The sequence below is a fragment of the Cinclus cinclus genome, chromosome 9, assembly GCF_963662255.1.
Source record: "Cinclus cinclus chromosome 9, bCinCin1.1, whole genome shotgun sequence".
Taxonomy (NCBI): domain Eukaryota; kingdom Metazoa; phylum Chordata; class Aves; order Passeriformes; family Cinclidae; genus Cinclus; species Cinclus cinclus.
Window position 1 is genome coordinate 24,504,601 of NC_085054.1, and position 22,120 is coordinate 24,526,720.

The 22,120-nt window shown below is 35.0% G+C and overlaps 1 protein-coding gene across 1 annotated transcript in view; it reads right to left on the reverse strand.

The window, feature by feature from the left end:
• The window catches only part of LRP1B (LDL receptor related protein 1B), a 290,652-nt gene that overhangs the window by 145,811 nt on the left and 122,721 nt on the right, over window positions 1-22,120 (reverse strand). Inside the window, exons 25-32 of the mRNA XM_062498644.1 lie at window positions 21,092-21,223; window positions 19,696-19,923; window positions 16,930-17,104; window positions 16,537-16,631; window positions 12,485-12,634; window positions 4,667-4,807; window positions 3,828-3,953; window positions 2,584-2,715 (exon numbers count right to left, since the gene is read on the reverse strand). Of these exons, the coding sequence (XP_062354628.1) occupies window positions 2,584-2,715; window positions 3,828-3,953; window positions 4,667-4,807; window positions 12,485-12,634; window positions 16,537-16,631; window positions 16,930-17,104; window positions 19,696-19,923; window positions 21,092-21,223 (1,179 nt within the window). The remainder of the gene's footprint in view (window positions 1-2,583; window positions 2,716-3,827; window positions 3,954-4,666; window positions 4,808-12,484; window positions 12,635-16,536; window positions 16,632-16,929; window positions 17,105-19,695; window positions 19,924-21,091; window positions 21,224-22,120) is intronic.

Below are 22,120 nucleotides of genomic sequence, written 5' to 3' on the forward strand. Positions count from 1 at the left end.
CACATGTATCTATATATATGTATATGAGTATAAATATTTGTGTAGATTGATAGATATATTTATAAAATAAGAGAGTTAATTGTATAATATACAGTACTGGTATGCTCAACAATCTTACACCACCATCAATTAAACAAATGAGAATTCTGACTTCAAGTAGTAAAACAAATATGAGAGTCATGCATTTTGCTACTTGTTTGCTAATTATAATTTAGTTAGAAGTATCAAAACACAGGGAGAAAAAAGGTGTATGCATCTTCTAACTTGTCCATGTCTGCAAAAAACATTCTCATTAGATTTTTAGTTACGATAAGCTGTACTACTAGCATATGTAATATATTCCATCCACTTTGCATACCTAAATTACTGAGATAACAGCAAAATTTGGGAATCATTCCTGAAGAAGAGTGAAATGAAAGCAACAATCACTAAGTGGAAAATAAAAAAACAAGATGAAATCTGAAATTACCTTCACTTGTATTCTGAATCATATTTGATGTATGTAGGTTTTAGAAACGTATTTATAAAATCCAGTGTAAGGTAAAAAAATGAGGAAAACTGCTGTTTTTGAAGCTGAAATGGAGTTGAGAGCTGTAACTTCTTTTATAACATGCTATCCCTTTGTGATTTCACTCCTGCACATCATTTACATTTATCCTCGCAAGCCAATTCTATCCATGTTGTCTGTGCTGGAACTTCATCAACTCAAGTTGAAGAACTTCACTTTATTTCATCCAGCCTCAAAATTCATTTTTCCAAAAAGTCAAAAATCTAATTCTTCCAAAATATTAATTTGATATTTATTAGATAAGTTCACATAAACCTCTCTAAAGTAGAAGCTAGCATATCTTATGGCTATGGCACAAAAAAAAAAAAAATCCAAAAGAAACCAAAAACAAACAAACAAAAGAAAAACAAAACAAAACAAAAAAAACCACCAAACCAAAAAACCATGAGATGCAAAATAGCCAATAAAACCCTGGTATTGGTATTTTAAATTGAAAAGGTCGAAATTTAGTCTGATGTGTTAGACATAATTTTGCAAAGTTTGCATAATTTAAACCAAAAAAAAAAAAATAAAAAAACAACCAAACAAAAGCAAAACAAAACAAAACCCAACCAACCAACCAAACCCAGACAACCCAATTGCATTGCCTCAGTACTCTCTGTCATGAACATGTGTGGTCACCACTTCTCTCTCCTCCTGTGTCTTTCCAGGAATAGATGAAATCTCTGGAACAGAGTCCTTCCCATCTCAGATGTGTGTCAAAGGCACTGGTTTTTATGTGATTTTTATGTCTTTGGAGACTATAACTGAACTATACCCATGATATGAGAAAAGTTCTGAACACCCACTGCCACTGACTTGAAAGCAAAATAGACAACTATGGGGGTACTGTAAAATATTGAGAAATTGAAATTTTGCTAGGCAGAGATGCAAGAGCATCAGTGAAGAAGGAGGTAAAAAAAGTGAAAACCTAATGAATTTCATTTCCAACCTCGTAAGAAAAGATTAGTGATATTTGTGTGAGGAACTAGTCCAACAGAGCCAATGTCTGGTTTCAATACAAAGGTAAAAAATAACATACACTCCAGAAAAATATTAGGATCTCTCAATGCTGAAATCCCAGGCAGAATCTACATCAAAATAAAAAACAATGGAGTATGACACAATAATTGTACGTTTCAAGAATGTAATGTCTGCATTTACATAACATAGGTAACTTAAGATTTTATTTCTAGACTGCCAGTTTGTAAACTCAGTGGGTAACAAAAGGAGTCTCAAAGGCAGGCTGGCCAAAGAGCTGATGAGTTAAAAATACAGACAGGATATTTTTCAGGTCACTATTTGGTCACACATTATTTATTTTCCAAAAACTAATCAAAACCTGCTCACATGTTTGAAGCTGTCTAAATATCACTGGGGGATGTATCTAATTACTTTTAGAATCTGATCTTTTAATTTTTTCCCACCTTCTTCCACATGCATTCAAAACTGAAACCTCCTAATTTCATAGGAAGTTTGTGAGGCTGTGTAAATTAGAAACTATTTCTGTATATACAATGGAAAGGTATGCAGTGTACTCCAGGTGGAAATGACTGCACTTCAGACTGCCAGAGCTCCTTCCAGAAGGAAGAATCAAACCCACACTTGGCTTGTGCCCTGCAGGAATGTGGCTGAGCTGTGCTGGACAGGGACAAAACCTTCCCACTCGGCTGTGAAAGCCACCTGCTACATACAACACCACACAGGACAAAGGAAATCCCATGGAAAAAGTGTCATAGCAGGAACAAGCCTTTTCCCTTGTTGAACATGTTCTGTAAAATCACCAATTTCCTACTCAAGTTCTCAGCGATGGCTCTGCCAAAAGAGAGCAGCTGCCAGAGCAATTGGCATGTGCACAATATTTCCTATTTACTGTAAATATTAAAGGCTGAGCTTAACTCTCTAACATGATCCATTTCCCATTCCTTTAAATGCAGTTGAAATTACTTTAAGGTTTGAAAACAAGGGGTTAATTCATTTATGAGAAGAATTTACAACTTTAAATATACATACAACAAGTTATACATAATATTTACCTGCATGGAAGTCTATGCCCACAGCAAATGAAGTCCCAGATATAGGCATTAAAGCATCCATTTTATCATGTGGATCAAGAGGAATTCCTCTAATTCCCTCATGGACAGAGTACATGAGAAATGATTCAATACCTAAGGGAAAGGTAAAAGCAGCCAATGAGACCAAAGAGGAAACTTTCCAAATAACCAAGATTAGAGGAGCTAACATACATTAAACATAATTTTCCAATAGTGTGCCACAGCTTTCCAGAGTGAAAACTCCAGTGCTTTGAAACGATAATTACATTGCATTTCTAATTAAATTACAAATGTGATCCTATCAAGAGAAGGGAATCACCATCCACTTCAAACACCACCTTATAATCAGGTAATTAGCAGAAATGAAAATCAAAATTTATGAAGAAATGGGTTTGAATTATGGGAAAATCAAGAATACTTTGAATGTACATCTGTGTTTTGTGAACATACTCAGCAAGAGATGATGATGAGTTTCAAAGAACTTGTGGAAAACAGGACAGTAAATTGTCTGTCGAGGTATAGGATTCATCTCACTTCAGTTATGCACATTTCCTTTGCACAGAGAGAGAATTATGTTGCTTTTTTGATGCATTTTAAAAGCCTGCTTCTATTTTAGATGAATCACATTCCAAATGCACCCATTTCTGCTAGACAGGAATAAATTCTACTGTGTAAAGTTCTTACATAGTAGTTCTCTTAGTCCTAATTAATAGCTATAAATAGCATTAAATTTCTAGAACTGTAAGACACTTTTGCCATAAGACTATTTTGCATTATTCAGGCAAAGAGTAAGCTGTGAGCTATGGTCTGACTTCTGCCAAATTAAAAAGAAAAAGATTTAAGGAAAAAAGCGGTTTTATTTTATATTAAGAGCAATACAATAGGATGAGATACTCTACCATTCAGATACTTGTAGCCTATAATTTAGATTAAAGCTATATGATCTTGAACAAATATTTATTAATGATGGTTCTATGGTTTGCTTTCCTGTCTCCATAAAGGAAAAAACAAAACAGTTACCATCGAAATTTATTTATTTAAATAATTTAATGAAAAACTAAATTTAATTCTGTCCTAACCACAGGAGACATTTCTCTGTTACCGCTTCAATCAAGCATTTTAAATAAAGTTATTTGACTAGAAATGACTAAAATAAGTTTATTTACTCATTGCAATGCTCCCTGAGAACTTAAGTTGGTTAAAATAAATGCTGAAAGCCATGTTACCTTTGCAGGCCATGCGGTTTTTTTGGAGGTTGTAGCCTACTGTGCACACACAAGTTCTGGTGGTTTCTGATGTTGGCAAACAAAGCTGGGAGCATCCCCCATTGTTCAACTGACAAGAATTGCTGCCTATGACATGGTAGGAAAAGAGACAAGAGAAATCAAAACTTGAGCAATGAAACCCTGGCTAAAAAGTAAGTGATGCTATCGATACATTATTACTATTATTTCCAATTTCTGTTCAGATAGCCTAGTTGAAAAATTGAGATATGTATAAACTATTTCATAAATTCATATACCTTCCCATGCTTCACTTGTGCTGAATTCCAACTCCACATTTCCCCTAAGAATATTAATAATTCTGTTTTCTGAAAGTCTGCCTATTTTGAAGTAAAAGCATCATCAAAACCTGAACATTGTATATTCAGGTAATAATGAAATCTCACTGACATTAGTGTGTCTTAATCTGGACCAGGAATGAATCATTGATCATATCCTGCTAATTCATCAAATGTTATATTAGCCTTTTTATCTTCATGAACAAGCCATTTTTACTATATTTAAGACATACTCCAAAGTGATCTTACAAATCTATGCTCCTGCCTAGTTATTACATTTAAATAATAGAAGAATATATTTTAATAAGATTTATAATAGACATTAAACACAATAAACTAAACACGTCAGAAAAGTGAAGCTTCATGAAGAAAAATGCAATTTCACTAAGATACTTAAGGAATTAGTTGATTACAAATAATTATTTTCTTCACATTGGGAGAACCACATAAGGAAAGATACTGGGCACTCCAAAAATTGGTTAAATATAGTTAAAATGTGTTTACCTTGCTGTGCTGCTCTGTCATACACTTTCATATGAACTACACCTGCAGTTTTATTTCGCAGGACAGTTGGGTTTCTTCCATCTTTTTTGTTACAGGTGCCAATCTGAGCCAAGTTCTGGTCTGCCCACCAAAGCTTTTTATCTGCAAAATTTCCAAGTTTTAGAAATTAGGAGGATCACTATCAAACTGTGTATGGTTGAGACCTAATGTGGGGAAAAGTCTTTTGAGGTTAATTCTGAGATCAATTTTAAGGGAAAATGCCTAAAGAGGTTATAGAAAAAAACCTAAAGAAATGGTGTTATTAAGATTCTGTAGACATGAAAATAGTTTCCACCATTTTCACTGTTGCTGAGACAACTGCTGATTTAAGGCTACCTGAGCAGAAAATGACTCATTTTTCATATATATGTGGAAATTCCAGTGTTGCCTTAGGGAAGAAATTTTCACAAGCACACAAAACTGCTTGAAATGCTAAACTAAGAAAAAAAAATACAATCAGTAACTAGTAAATCATGTAAACATTAAAAGCAGGCACTGTCCTCCAAAATTTCAGAATTAAAATTTTAACAGCTTTCATTTCAAGCTCAAACTTCAGTGAACTAATGGCTGAAGGTTGTAGCCAATCTCCTGATTGTCCATGCCATGAGCCCTCGTTCCTTGAGTGCACACAGATGGATGATGAGATGGTCTCAGGGCTCTTCATTTCAGACAGACAAGGTTATTGCTGTAGATCAACCAAAAGTAAAGCCTAGCACTGAAAACCTTGAAATTTCAGGAGCACTACCTTCCCAACAAATATTGTGTATTAATTTCATTTATAATTAATTTTCTTTTCAGTTAAAATATTTTTTCCTATGCTGAAGTTTATATATTTAAATAACAAATTTATAGAGCCACACAGTTGAGTGATTTGTGATAGAAAATGCAGATCAAAAATTAATTTCCACTGTGGTAACTGTAATAAGTTATTGCACAAAATAAAATATCTAGAAAAAAATCCAAAATATACTCTCCACAGGTATATGATAAAACCTGAATCCATGGAATGAAAAATATTCTAAATATCAAGATTTGGAGACACAAATGGAACTCTTTATTTAAATTTGGATAAAATTTAAAGAAAATCATGCATTGACTAATCAGTCTAGAATTGACTGATTCAAAACATCATCCTTCAATAATGATCAATTAACAGTAGCTTGCATCTGAAGACACTTTTATCAGAAAATTCCTGGAACAGGAAGTGTCTGTGCTCCGTTTTGATCACATCAATTATAACAAAAAGTCACATGGAAGCCAAAAATGGACAGGCTGTGTGCTATAATCTATATATGAAATATTGAGAATTTGATTTGCTTTTTTTCCTATTTGATAATGACCCACAATCCTAAAAGTTACGTTAACTTTTTCAATTAAATGTTAGTATGAGAAGAAGAGCTTTTTTTCTTTACATCCTCTATGTGACCAAAAATCAGAACAGGCCATTAAATAGTTTTGGTAATGCTTGGTGCCTTGTGCAGAGTCACATGAACTTACTGTTTTACATATACAAACCCATCTATAAAAAAATTAGTTGTTTTGTAAGGCTGGGGTACAGGAAGGAAACAAATTACATACGGTTTTGGTGTTTTCATCCTTTATTACTTCAAAGAAATAAGCAAACTCTTTTTGGCATTTCTTTAGTATTTTGTGCAAAACTTCAACTTTGGTTATGGTTTCTACAACCTCCCAAACTTGCCCTTGGCTGACCTGCCTGTCTCCTTAGGAAAAAGAAAGAATCAAAAACTCCAAATAACCAACTTATAATGTTTTACCAAGAGATGAGCGCATGGCATGTATTTAATCCAGAAGTTCAATTACCAGTAATTATCTACACCACAAATATTTTCCTTTCTCCCTTTTGGTAGCAGCTCAGAGCCAAACCCATTTCTAAATGAGCAGCTGAATGTTCTACCAGGTATCTCTTTTTGTTTTCTGAGATACTCAACAAGACCATGTCTGCTTCCATGCACAGTTAAGAGTGTCTAAGAAATTTCCCTCGATGGTGTCAGACATGTCAGAGCATGAAGTTGCTCTCTTCTGATGACAAAAGTAGCACTTCATAAGATCATTACTAATCCTAAGGTACTTGACTGTGACTGCAGAGATTGAGGGGTCTCCTACATCCCCTACACCAGTAAAAATAACAAATTGCAACAATTCACAAGTGAAGTTTCACAATGCTCTTCAAAATTTTACCTTCAACTTTCATTCTTGTTAACATGAACCTGGATAAACCGTTAAATAAAAATGTAACTTTCAAGATCTTACTGAACCAGTGTTTATTCATCTCTTACATGGAACACTACACTATGATTTTAGAAGAAGGATGCAGTAGGGGGGTTTAAATGAGAAAGGTCATACAAATCCTGAAGTAGTATAGTTTAAAAAAAATGAAAAAAAAATTGATATAATAAAATAAAACCCCCACAAATCAAAACAAACAAACAAAAAAAAAAACAACAACAAACCAAAATGCCCAATAACACACAAATTCTGAAGTACAGACACCTTGAGGTCAAACCTCTTATGAGTACCTGCCCAAAGACTTGCCAGTTATGTCCCAGAACCTAAGAGACAAATGTTTTAATTCTTCAGAAACTGCTAGGTGACCAACAAACACCACCACAATATCAAACAAACAAACAAAAAAAAAACCCTAAAAAACAATTACATGGCTATTTTTGACCATAATTCTAAGTTAAATTCAGACTATTTCTCTCTGCATTACTGGTATTCTATCAGTAGATAGCTCATCTATGATGTCTAGTATTCAGGATTAACTAATTATTTCTATATTAATTTTAAAATATAATAGATGATTTTACAAAAAAAACCCAACAAACACTTTAGCACAAAGAAAACTTGCTTTCACATACAAGGGAAGTAAAGATGCTATTTTGGACGTTTACACTTCAAACAGAAGTGATTTATTTGCTTGATTATGCTAACAAGACTGTTGCTCGATCGCTAATTACAATCTTGTTGCTGAAACTGGGTTATACTACATATAAAAATTGTTGTATTTATCCATTCTGTTGGGTAATTAGCATTAAGCACAACAACACATTGGGAAACAGCAACTTCAAATGCCAAAAATTACTACCCTAGCTTTGTGGACAGTCCTTTGGAGATTTCAAGTAGTACTCCGAATGCAAATTTGGATGGGCCATTAGTTTTCATTAATGGTGGTTGGAGTATTTATGGAAGACAACTATGTACTGCACTTAGGACCAGGCAAATTGCCTAGATATATTTCATATATTAATGCTAATGTAATGAATGGTGCTACGCAATTAGAAGACTGATGACTTGGAAAATTAAAGTGTATGTGTTTGAAGTCTCCTGATCTAAGCAGCCCCGTTCACTTTGCAAACAGATCCAGCAAAGTCACAGCTCCCACCACCTGAGCTACTAGGAAAGCATTCCGGAGTGAGTTTTGAATCTTTATTTGGTATGAAACAAAAAAATCAAATAACCAATATATAATCTAAAACATGATGAAAGTAAATGGGAGCATGAATATATTTTGGTAATATTAACCTACATTTTCCATCTAAAATGAAATACTGTAATTGTTACTCTCTGTTTTGATTGCTTGATAATACAACTTGATGGCTGTATTTATATACTGTTTTATGTTCAAAAGACATCCTTCTAATATCTGCATGCCCATTGAAAAGCTATTATGTATATCTGATTTTGTTGTATTGCTGAGAGAATTTTTTAAGACGAATTTCAACAGAAGTAACACTTGCATATTAAATAATTCACTACATGGAGTTACTCTCTTTTACACTAAAAAAAGACCAAATGCACATCAAATTATATCCTCATTATACAACCTGCATTATATTACTATTTTGCAAGACATGAACTGAATTTTGTGGTTTTGTGCAAATTGTATTTCTGCGAGGAACTGATACAAAATCCAATCAAATGCCTCCACCAAGCCTTAAGCATCCCTTTCTTCTCAGCTACAGAATTACAGTAACTAATCAATACTTTTCTAGCAATGCTCAGTTTCTCATTCAGAGCCATTTGCCATTCAAGAAACAGCCTCCCAGTTTGGAAACACGTGTTGGCTCTGCTCACCAGCCCAGCAATACAGCTCTCACCACAAAGGTAAAGTTCTAACCAGTTTCACTAACAGTCAAGGAACCATTTTCACTAAGCAACTTGGAAGGCAGGAAATGAGACTTTATGCAGAATTCCAAACACATCTTTATCAGTTGATCCCACTCAAAACAATGGCTACCAGAAAAGCAGCTAAAATCAGATATTGACTAATATATTAAATCCTAAGACAAGTATAGGAAGTATTTTCTCATTGTTGAAGATTTTTGCTGTACCATATAAGAAATGCAGAGATTCTCTCACATAGAACATCCTGAATCTCAGAACAGGGGATATATTTGATATAAATTTGTAAATAGTGCAAGCAGCAGATGTTAAAAATTATGTGGGGCACAGGGCGCTGTGAATCAGATAAACTTCTAAATGACTAAAAAACCAGCAGAGGTCTTTGAAGAAAATAAAATTTAAAGTTTACACAGCAACAGAAGAAAATTACTATGACCAAATGCAAGACAGTAACCAGTGGGAGGTACTAGACAAAAGCATTCATGTGGTTTTGACTGACAGATTCATTAAAAATGGCTGATGTTCATACACTGACATCTCAGAGACTGAATATGGATTTGGAGAAAAAGTGGCAAGAGAAGAAAAGCACGTATGACTTCAAAAATTTAGAACAACTTCTTTGTAATACAGACTGGCAACACCAAAAATGTACTTTTTGTGTGCTTAATGGTATGGGGAAAAAAATTTGTACATATTCAAATGCTTTACTTTCAAATGGAATATAATTTTCTTCCCATCTATATCAGGCTCAGAAGGATTTAGCAAAAGCAGGCACCAAAAGACTAGGAATTTTGCTCAGCATAATGGAAAAGAAATATGACTGACACAGTTGAGTAGAAAACCAATAATGAAAGACCCAAAATACAGAAAGATGTGAATTACACATTACTCCCACTTCCCTCAAGGATAAACCTGAGTTACTTTGGCACCAACTTGTTTGCTAACGTTATTTTTTATGTCTTATCATTACCTTCTATAAGCTTCCACTAAAGAATGCAATAGTAGGAAAATGTTCAACAGAGGCTGGAAAGGATTAAACAACAGCAAACATCTGAAACAGAAGTTTCAACAAGTGACCTGGTGATAACAACTGCACAAAGGGAGTTTCAAAATATCAAACTCCACCTCCTCTTTCTGCCTCAGTGGAAACATAACCCAACAATATGACAAGATCAAATACTAAAATATACCAACAAAGAAAGTTAACTGTCCAAAACACTGCTTTTAGCTGGGGACACACTAAATGCAAAAGGAAGAATAATGCAAAAGAAAGCTGAAGATTACAGGGCTCTCCAGCACTGAGTGGAACAAATCCTACAAAACACTTAAGGGTTTGGGCACAGGTGTCATCTCTCTCTTCAGTCACTGGTAATTTCAAAATGCACAAAAAAGCTCAGTATATTCACAGAGAAACATTTTATTCATACTGCTTTATTATGTTTACTGTGTTTTTAGAACAGACAAGAAAGTTTAGGAATAGGAGCAAAAATGATGCAATAAACATTGCGATTACTGTGATTCACCTGCTAAGAGCTCTGATTAAACTTGAGGGCAAGCAGATCAGCAGGGGTAGTAAACTTTCACACACTATCATGTTAAAACTTACAATAGATTAAATTAGTCATTCTTCTTTATATAAATATTATAAATATTATGTTTATTTATATATTATTAATTATGACCCTTTATCAGAGTTCTCTTATCTTGCTTCATATGGCATCGGATTTTCTGTTCTGACCCAGTTTACATGCACAAAAGCCTGCTTTTAAGAAGCTGATGCACAGCCTCTTGCTCTTTAGGAAAATAAATGACATTTACATTACCACAGCCATGTTCCACAATACAGAAACTTGCAGAAGAAATGAATGCAGAAACTTTCCATGTTTCTCAATCAGCACATACAATACTGCTGATGAAACTGTATGTGCTTGTACTTTTCTCCAGCATATTTACTCAGGGAATCTCACTGCAATATCAAGTTGCACTTCAGCACAACTATGACTCCAAAACCCCAAAACAAAATAAACAGAAAGCCCCAAACTCTGTTAACTTTTGTTCACCATTTTTGAATAAGAAGAACTGCCATCACCCGTACGAACAAAGCATCTCAAACTATGAATGTTGGAGGTACTTGTGATAAAACCTACACAGCAGATATTCTTCCATCTCCAGATGTGCAAAAATTCAACAACTTTCATGCACTCTCCTTTGCATGGTAGCTATAAACTCTTTCCTCCCTGTCCCAGAGAAATCATCACTGCTGTAGCTTCTGTGAATCACAGGTGAAGAGCTGACACCAGCAGCAGCTCAGAGACAGTATGTACAAACACTCTTTACATCTCCTTTTAAAGACTTCCAACGGCTCCAAGGGTAAAGGTCATTTATTCAGACTATTTCTAGTCACCATCCATTCAATGGAAGACAATTTGTCCAAATTAAAATTCCTGATTCCTTCTGACACCAAACCTGCTTGTGTTTATGGATGCACATATAAAAGCGTCCCACCTCCAACAGATACTGACAGCATTTAGACTTCAGTACTGGCCAAAAGGGTGCATAATAAACAAAAGGTGCATAATAAATCTAATTTAGTAATTAACACTTTAAATATTACATAATTTACACCATATGCATAAAAATAATGAAATCTTATTTTCACTAGCAAACCATATATATGTACATAATTATTATTATTTAATTAATTCAATAAAATATTTCATTAGAAGTCTGGAACTTGGTAAGTCACCCCAACAAAAGTCTATTTATCAATTTAACTTTTTTTCTTAATATCCAAGATAATATATAAGTGATAATATAAGTAGTTTTTAAGTGGACCAGAATGGAGATCAGTAATTTGGAGGAAATATGGAAAGTTCTAAAATCATCTCTAAAAAAGTTGAAGCATAAACATAAATTCTGAGTCAAACTCAATTTCTTACTTCACTCTGTCCTAGCTACAACAAGGACAACGGTGCATATGAGAGAAAAACAATTTTAAGAAATATTTTTATAATATTCAGTGATCAGCAATTCACTGAATTTTTAGGATTTTTTCCTTATGCTACTGTTATTTTGATTTTTCTGATAGATGTTTCAAACATTCTAAATATTTCTTATTTACAAAGTGTAACAAACAGAATACTTTTCTTTCAATCAATTTGATACATGAAACATGAGCAGGCATCTGAAAATCCAAATCCTCAATCATCAGTTCATAACCCAAAGAAGTCTTTCCAAAGTGCTATGCAATCCAACAAACTAGGAATATTCTGAATTAAGTAGGAAGAATTGAGCAGAGGAAACAAATCATGGATAATTCTGTGTAATAAACAGCATAACAGCTCTTACCCCTTTCAAAATTCTTTACATATGAGTGTATTAAATATAAGCCATCAATTTGTTACCTTCATTCCATATATATAGATATATATATGCAAGTCTATATTTAGAAATATCCTTGGAATAGAGATTGAAAACTGTTTAATTAAAGAACTTTTCATGGATAACACATTCTCAGCCGTGAATGTACTGTATGTATTATTTACATAAAAGCAACATTAATATCCCTGATCTTTTTATATTTCATTATTAATTAGCTTTGAACAACAATAATAATAAAAAAAATACTGGACTTACCCATAATGGTTAAAGCTGTGGCTTTTGTTAAGTCTTCTTTCATTGATTCTATTATTTCAAGATTACCACCATCCAAATTGCATCTACTTATGGTTCCATTTCCTGAACTGATCCAGTAAAGCTTGTTCTCCCCATAATCTATTGATAAACCTGTAATTAATGCATACAACTTTAACTGTGGCTTTAATGCATGATACACATTTATTGTTAAGCTGTGTTATGAAAGTGCATTTAAGAAATACACATGCACACACAGATACACAATTATGTTAGAGCCACTCATCTACTTGCACTTGGAAAAAAAAAAATTGAGAAAACCAAACTTGGTCATTTACAATGAAAAACCCAGGCTTTTAGAAAGATTTGTGCCTTTTATTTCTTTCAGGAGTTACTGACTGATGAGAGGGCATTATCTGGCAATGAAGAATTACTTGAATAAGTTGAGGCCCTAAGCAAGGTCATTAACAACTTGTAAATGCAAACCAGAAACCTTCATTTATATTCTAAAATTATGAATACACAGAGACTTGGTAAACAAGGTACTTTTTATGATTCAGAACTATAAAAAGTCTGTTCTCTCCCTGCTTAGGATGATGAAATACCAAAATCTAATCCAAACTCCTAATAAATTTATAGTATTACTTTTCATTTTGATTCATAGCGAACTGACCTCATAATCAGTTTTTTGGAATTTGAAGCAAGAGAACTGCCAAAATAAAGATGCTTGCAAAATAAGCTACTAAATGAATAGTTTTCTGAAAGTAAGAGCAAAGAACTAGGAGATAATGCATTTCAGATTTTTTTAATCCTTTAAAAATACTCAAGAAGTGGTAGCAGGAGATTTTCCAAAGCAAAATATTCTTGGCATGGTAACAGTACCTGCCATAACAATTTGCTTTGGTGCTCCAGCTTTCCTAGAACCCATGCTAAGTATCCAGCAGCAAGTTGCCAAAAAATACTGTATTTCACTGCGTGGGTCAAGCTCTAGATATTGAGCTGTAGTCTTTTTCATGCTGTGGAAAGTTATTTTGGAAATCCTGACAGGAGAAAGCAGTGCCACACGGGCTGCAGCCTTTACAGCTGCCATCGCATCACTACTGCCGTGCACATTTGACACAGCAGGCCAAAAAAGCGTCCGCTTTCTGAGCTCCTAAAAAACACCTTTCCAGTCCCTTTGCAGGAACCGATGCCTCCTTCCACCTCCCTGCAAGAGTTCCAAGGCTGGAGAGGGGATGTGGAGCAGGGCCCCCAGGAGGGACGCGTCCCGCGGCATCTCCGCGCGCGCAGCCCGGTGTTCGCACAGCCAGCTCCCCTCCAAGCACCGAGCCCCAGGGCTCCCGGGGACCCTCTGCACTTGCAGCTCTCGGCCCAGCCCAGGGAGCTTCCCTGGGAATAGCAGTGTGGCTGAAAAGGGAACACACCAGCAGGAAGCACTCCCTGCCCCGAGCTGGGCAGCGTTGGGCATTTGGCACATCTCCTGCCCGTGACCAGCCGGGCACAGAGGGCACCTGGATGGGATCTGTTTGAGGTACTGCCAATGCAAGCTGGGCAGCAGGCACAGCTCTGTCCTGTCTGGTTTACACTTCGGGTGTTCAACCCGTGCTTCTATGCGCAGGCGTTCCAATTGCACAGCAGCAAAAACAAAATGAAACCAACAAAACAAAACAACCCCCAAAAAAATAAAAAGAAACACCCTCCCCCCCCAAAAAAAAAACAAAAAAACCAAAAAACACCCTGCCCCCCCAAAAAAACCAAAAAACACCCTCCACCCAAAAAAAAAAAACACCCTCCCCCCAGAAAAAAAACAAAAAACACCCTCCCCCCCAAAAAACCAACCCCCCCAAAAAAAAGAAACACAAAAAACCCCCACCAAAAAAACGCACCAAAAAACACCCAAAAAACCACCAAAAAAACCACCCCAAAAAACCCACCCAAAAAACCACCAAAAAAACCCTACCCAAAAAAACACTAAAAAAAACAAAAAAAAAACCCACTAAAAAAAAAAACCCCAAACAAACAAACAAAAACAACAAAAAAGCCCAAAACAAAAAAAGAAAAATGGAAAACATTCCTATCTCTTTCTACACAAGTCTAGCACCCCAAATACTTTCCACCTATTACCAACCTTTCCAAAACCACATTCTTTCTAATTTAGGCAGAGCATGTAAAATTAAACTTTTTTTTTTTTTTCAGGAATTGTGCTGCTTTAGTAACAAAAACAAGTGGTTTATTAGACATAAGCATCACAGATATTCATGATGCATTCAAGTGTAGGTGACTGGTTCAAACCTCATAACCTAAAGTGAATCTGAGCATGAGGACTGTACAATATTGGTCTCAGGGAATTCAAATGAGCCTATGATTTACCCAACAGAGTATAAAATTAACCACAAATTCTGAATTCCTAAGAATTATTTAATGGCACTCCAGTGAGCAGTTCTTTTATCAACAAATATATATGTTAACACTGGAGACTTTTAGAACTGCAGAATGGACCATAACTAGTATGTACTAGTTAAGGTAAAAATAAATGACACCATCTGTCATCCTAAGAGTATCAGTTCCCAAAATTTCTGAACTAAATACTCTTGGTAATAATAGAAAATTCTGTAATTGAAAAATTCTAATCTTGTTTTGATGGAACTCAAATAGGAAAAATGAATCCATCATCATAATTCAGGTCACAAATTGCAAAACTTCCTCATTTTTCCAATTCTGAAATTTTGCATCAAGAAAGCTGAACATCCCATCAGTTACCAGGATATCCAACTCTAATAAACCAGATATTTGTCTTTTTCAGCAACCTACCTGAGAACTCCCCAAACACTCAAAACTAGCACTGCATGAAATAGAGCTTCACTTATGGACAGTTTTCTCAGTGCACAAATTAAATATTAAATTAAGGTTTTAAGACTTCTACTTTCTAAATCTTAAGATTCATTGTTCTTGGTATGGGACTCTCTTATGGTAAAAAATAATTTAAACCATTGAAACTGACATTTTGCACATATTTTAATTCAGAGTTTGATATTGGAAACCTTAGGCGTTACAATTTATGTCCTCGTGATCTTTGATCACAAAATACTCAGTGCAAAGTGTTGCACACAACTGTCCTTAATATTGTTCTAACATTATTAGAAGTGCTTGTTCTTCACCTCAATATTAGTGGGTTTGTCACTCTTTTCTCTCCAGATAAAAAGGTAATTGTCTCTTCAAGTGGCTAGACAGACAATCATATCAACAGCAAAACAGCTATCAAGTAATTGCTTCAACATTTATTGAATTTAGGGTGTAAAACGCATGCCATATTGCTCTTATGTCAAATTTATTGAATTCTTTAAAACACTTTCACTTCTGCTTGCTTAATGCATTCAATTATAAAAAAAAATTAAATGCTTTAAAATATAATCACTTTATTGATGGGCAATTAATAAGTCAGCAATGATTGACATAACCACTTTATCTCCCTAAAAAATGAAATTATCTACCAAAAATACACACAGAAGGGGCTTTTGTTTTCTGTTTTAAAGTTTTAAGGCCATAATTTATCATCATCTATATGAATCCCAAGTACTACAACTGAGGCTAAGTCATGATATGAAATGCATGCTTCAACTGTTGCTTTTTTCTCTGTGTGGAAAGTTAAGGGCCAATTTATCATTTGATTATGCAGCTGAGATTATGGTGAGGAAGGATCCACACTTGCAGTCAAAGCATCCTCTCACATACATCCATGACTTACTAAAACTGACCTGCACATTTTTCTAACCATGATACAAAGACTGAGAAATACAGGTGAGTTCTCCTTCTGTCTACGGTAATCCTAGAAGTCAATAAAACTCCACTAAATCTACAGTAGATTTCAGTCAGCATAGACCAAAAATAAGTTCAATTGTGAAACACAGCAGTAACACGCTGTTGTTCATATCTTTATGCCTGTTCTTGTCACTGCAGATGAAAAACATCATTGCTCATTTAAATACCAGTTCAAGACAATGCCCATAATAAATCACCATTAGCTAAAAAAGAAACAGGAAAAAAAAGGTATTTACCAACAGGATCTTTCTGATTCTGAAAGAGTATTTTGCTGTTGCTGCCATCCATGTTTGCCATGTTGATTGTGTTACCATCCGTCCAGTACAGCTTACTGAAGAAGAGAATTAACACATTTACAATATTGCTTTGTGTGCACAGTGGTTTTAATGAGTTAGCAATGAAAACACCCATTAGTTTAGGAGACAAAATGCACAACTAAGAGTTAGATCATTTAATCAGCAGCTTTCTAAGGGTGGACGCATTCAGTTAAGATATTTTCAGCAAAATCTTTAAAATTTGTGCTTTTAAGTTTAAAGAAAACAGAATGGCCAAACTTTAAAATATAAATGAGGAGCTACCTTGTGTTGAGCTTTACTGCAGTTTTTTTATCACAGCCATGGATACCTTACCCTTTTACTGGGTGAACTGCAAGACACTGGGGTTTATCAATCCCATGGATGATTGAAGTTTTCAAGGAACCATCTAAATGTGCCACATTAATTTGTGTTTCATCAAATTCTGAGCTAATCCAATATAAATTACGTGATATCCAATCCACGGCAAGGCCTCTGATACTCTGAATATCTGGAAAAAAAGGAAAGCAGTTAGTTTGATTTTCCTTCTGGATTATTGCTTGTGTTAGGGAAAAAAATAATTTATTTGACTGTTAAAAATACTGTGCAATATTCTATTCAGATTTATTAACTAGTTGCCAAAAATTAATAATCTTTATTTTCTTCCTGGGCCTGACACACTAACAATAAGAACATGAAAATCACACTGAATATTCACAGCATGAAACCTATTGTCCCAAAAAAATAATCAGAGATGCTGAACTTCTGCATTTTTCTACTTCAGAAAGCATTTATTGCTCAGTGACTTTCTAAAACAATGCTATGCTGAGATTTAAAAGCCTCCTTCCTTCTTCAGCTCCATGAAGGCTCAGCACAGAGGATCTGAATTCAATGCACTGGTCTATAGCATAGCTCTGTAGCTCGTAAGTACTTGTGTCACTGGAGAAGTTTACTGGTTTTATTTTTGAAGGCTCTGAAGATTCCAAGTTACTCCCCCGCCTTCTTGGGTATGGCAAAACATTTGTCAGCCAAAGTGAAGTACTGAAGTACTGGACTTTTTATTTTGCTTTCCTGGCGTTCACAGCTTTTACTTTTCCTATCAAGTTGTTTTTATCAAAACCCACTTTTCTCTCTTTTACCCTTCTGAATCTCCTCCCCATCCCACAGTGGGGAATGAATGAGCAGCTGTAGGGTGCTGAGGGTTAACTACAGCACCATTATTACCTGAGGCAGCAGAACAGGAATGTGATATGAGTGATTTGATAACTTGATGTTCTTCCTTAGCAAGGCATTTAAAGAAATGTCAGTCTGTGTTAAAATCTGCCTGAAATACTGGGTGTAAAGCCACTGCTCCATCCCTAGGTACCGACACACCCCTCTGCCCTGAGTTAATATTGCCTGGCATATTCGTGGAGAAGAAAACAGGCCAAGGGTGATTTGATGATTCATTATAGTTCATAGTTTATACACATGTTCTGTCAGCTTGACACGGTAATTTCCACTGACAGGATTATTGTCCTTGACAAACTGACATGGATGTGGCTGAGGACTGGTTTGCATGTCCATAAGGCTGAACAGTGATTGGGCATTAGGAAGTTTGCCAACTCCACAGAATGCACATAATAAATAGTTTTTTACAGTGTTTTGATGTGCTAGAACATGGTAATTTTCTGAAATTTATAAAAGTTACATCTGGGAAAAAAAAACAAAACTAAAACAAAACAAAAAAATCCCAACCAAACAAAAGCAAACAAAAAAAAAAAATCACCCACCAAAACCTCTGCCACAGAAGCTACCATAATGAAATGAATATGAAAGAATATTCTATTTCTTTCCATTTCATTAGGTTCCTTGACAAGTTCCATTATTTTTCCATAATAAACAACATTTTTATTCTACTACTTTTTGAAAAAAAGCAAGCAACAAGTCCCTCTATTGGGCACCTGAATATCTGATATAAAGATCTCTAGGAGGCATTCTAAGACTTGTTCTCATTATTGGGACTGAAAAATATATCTGATTATTAACAAAGTTGTCTCTGAGACAGCAGGGGAAAAGAAAAAGTAGCCACATAAAATAAATGGAACCACAGTCCACAAAATGGGAAATTGCCCTATTTGTCCAAACATTTCCTAAAATGTGCTAACACAGAGGTAATTTCTTTTAAAATGACACAAGGGGCAGAGCTTGTCTTATTTTGTAAAGTCCCCAGATAATGAACTATAAGATTTATTTGCTCTCTAAATCAGAAAAGGCCTGATCCTACACAACTGAGCTATTTCTTTTCTCTTCTTCCTCACCAAACATTTATTTGTTGGGGGACCAGAGTTAGCAAAGTTTGCTTTCACACAGTCAGCTTTTCCTATTTTTAAGCAGGTAGGTACATTACAAAGTACAAGTGCTGCCTGGAGAGGAACAGACAGTGGTTTGAAACAAAAAACAAATGTTACCACGGGCAAAATATGGTTTTCACTTCAGTGCCAGGGCTACCGAAATAAGGTGGAAGGAATCACATATAGAATTAATATTATTTTTCTGTGCTAATGTATATATTCTGTACAGAAATAAAAAAGGAAAAAAAAAAAGAAAAACAAACCAAACCAAACAAAAAAACCCAGCACATTACATCAGTATTACCAAAATTACCAGGCTGCCATGTTGTGGTTTCACCAATGGTGCCACAGCTGAGAGATCTCCATGGACTAGAAAGAGAAGATAACCCTGACAGAGCCAATTTCATTGCTAGGTCAACACAGGTGGCTGAAGGACAGAGAAAACCCTTCAATGAAAAGCTATGTCAGAACACTGTGTTTCTCCTGCTTTTTATCTTTATTCTTTCTACCTTCAAGATATTAGCTTCCTTCTTTTACTGCACATCTCAATCTTATACAAAATCAATGCGAAATTACATCCCGATTTGTTTACATAAAACTGAACTATGAATTAATAAAGTGAACTAGAATCCTAAAGAAAATTCAGCTCTCTTATTGTTTAGATCAATTATCCAATAGCAGGACAAGGTGCACATATCGAGAACTTGCATGCTCCTAACACACATTTACCTAGAAAGAATTGTTTCTACTTCTATGCTATGCTGTTTACCTCTTGAAATAATGGTTTCTAAACCAGTCCCATTGATGAAGGCACGTTTGATTGTCTGTGTTTTCACATCAGTCCAGTATAAACGTTCCTCAACAGCATCAAAATCTATGACTGTCACATCATCAATGTCAGGAACAGTGAAGGCCGTGATGAAGTTGAAATATGGGTTCTCTATGTCCACCCCTCTTATTTCTGAATGCCTTGCATAGAGAAGAAACTTCTTTCTTTCTGTTAGAAAAAGGGAAAACATCATTCCTCATCCTCTCCACAACATCTCTAACAGAAATTGAAGTCATCCACTTGAGACCACTTTACAAATGTATAAAAGATGTTTATGAGTGATTAAACATTTCCAGAAAACCTGCAGCCTAGTGACACTTGAGAAATAATGTTAAAAATAAAAATCACAGCAAAAATATACGATTTCTGTAAATTTGACCTTGTTTCCACACCTCTAAATCAATATGGTCTTCTGGTTGTGAAAGAAAAAAATGTTGAAAATGTTATTTTAAATATTTTACCCTCTTTAGTCCACTCCAACAAATCCTGCACATCACAACAGATATTTACATTTGGTATCTCAGGATATCTGATTCATGGTAAAAGGGAAGTTTTGCAAACAGCAAACATTTGTGTGAGAGCAGGGAAAAGGAAACAGCTGGAACAAAAAGGGCAAATTGGTTGTTTGAATTTACACCTTCACTAGTGAAAAAGGATGATAAATTAAAAGCAAAGCAGAGCTCTCTTTTTAATCTTAAAACTCTGAATGACTGGAGCAAGCACCTACACATGAACAGTAAAAGTAACGTTTTTCCCTGCAATATCCCTGACGTGAGAAAGTATTATTTTCTTTTCTTTCTTGAATGTTATTAATCAACAGTAAAAAGGGTAATTTAGTACAAAGTTTTACAGATAATACAATTATTTGACATTTTAAGGGCTTTTAAAGCTTAAATGTGTGTATTGCAGGTTTTTTTTTTACAAAATTCCCCTGCACGGATGCACTTCCAGTATTTACTCTTTGTTTTTTAATCCTTGAAAATGAAACTAAGACAATTCTAGAGCAGGTAGAGAATTAAGCTATTGAGCATATTTTTGTTATTCAGCTTACCTGACTCGGAATGTTGGGATGATGCACGTTTCAGTGTAAAGCTTTCTGTTTTGCAGAGATAAATTTATGAACGCATCACACGAGCAGCACAAAGAAACAGCTGTGGCAGCAAATATCAAAGCACCACAGACCTCAACTATTAGAATAAGTCACTGACTCTTACAAAGCAGATTCACCTTTAAAATACACCATTAAAAAAGAACTGGAGAGATCTTATTTTTAATATTAATTTGTCCATTGATTCTAAAATCAATACAATCGCCAGGCTGTGGGAGGAAAACTTACCATAACATGTTTTTTTGTCTGAAGCCAGTTTCATCAGGTGTGGACAGGCACAGGCAGCACTTCTGTTGTGATTGATCAGGCACATGTGAGAGCAGGGACCTTTGCCCTCGTTAGCAGCACACGGGTTGGGAGCTAAAGTGGAATAATTGAAACACACAAAATGCAAAAACACTTGATAAAATTAAGATTTGGCAAACAGTTGGGAGAAGGCAAAAATTCTGTCTGAAGATAAATCCAGTGATTAACTCAGCTTGTGCTCAAACAATTTTTAATAGGCCAATATTAAGCTCTAGTCCAGTAGAGATATATATTTTTTAAATTTTTGTTTTGTTAATGCAGCCACAGTTTATAATTGTAACTTTAGGAAACAACTGGATATAATGCTCCCAGGGAGACATTACTTTTGCAGCCCTTTCATAAGATTGAAATCTTGCACTCCTAATCAAGACACACAGGATAAAAAAAATTCAATGTGATGAGGACCTGAAAAACGGATTTAATTCTATGAGAGCAATAGTCAAAGCTTAGATTATGAGATGAACTATGGTAAATTCAATGCTCCCTCTCCATTTTATATCCCTGTTAGAATATTAGTTGGAAACCTAACACACAAAGAGAATATGAAAGGAGTAAAAAGACCAAACAAAACCACAGCAAAATATTTCTACTTTTTTCAAAGAAAACCTCTCCTAAGTGTAGGTCTTCACAAGTCACTTCTATAATTCTCTGATTGAATAAGATGTGCTAAAATTGCTTTAAAGAGCAGGAAGAAAGCTGACCAGAGGAGACCCCTTAGTCTTACAAAACCTGGAAATCATTCTTGTCATGTTCATTCCTTCTTATAAACCCCTAAGCTCCAGAGCACTGCTGAAGAGACATTTCAAGCATAAACACAAAGTAAGGTTGACTCTTCCTTTTGAAAAAAACAAAACAAAAAAATAAACAACAACAAAAAAACCACAAAGCAAACAAAACAAACAAAAAAACACAAAGCAAACAAACAAAATACCTTTGAAAATTAACGTTGAT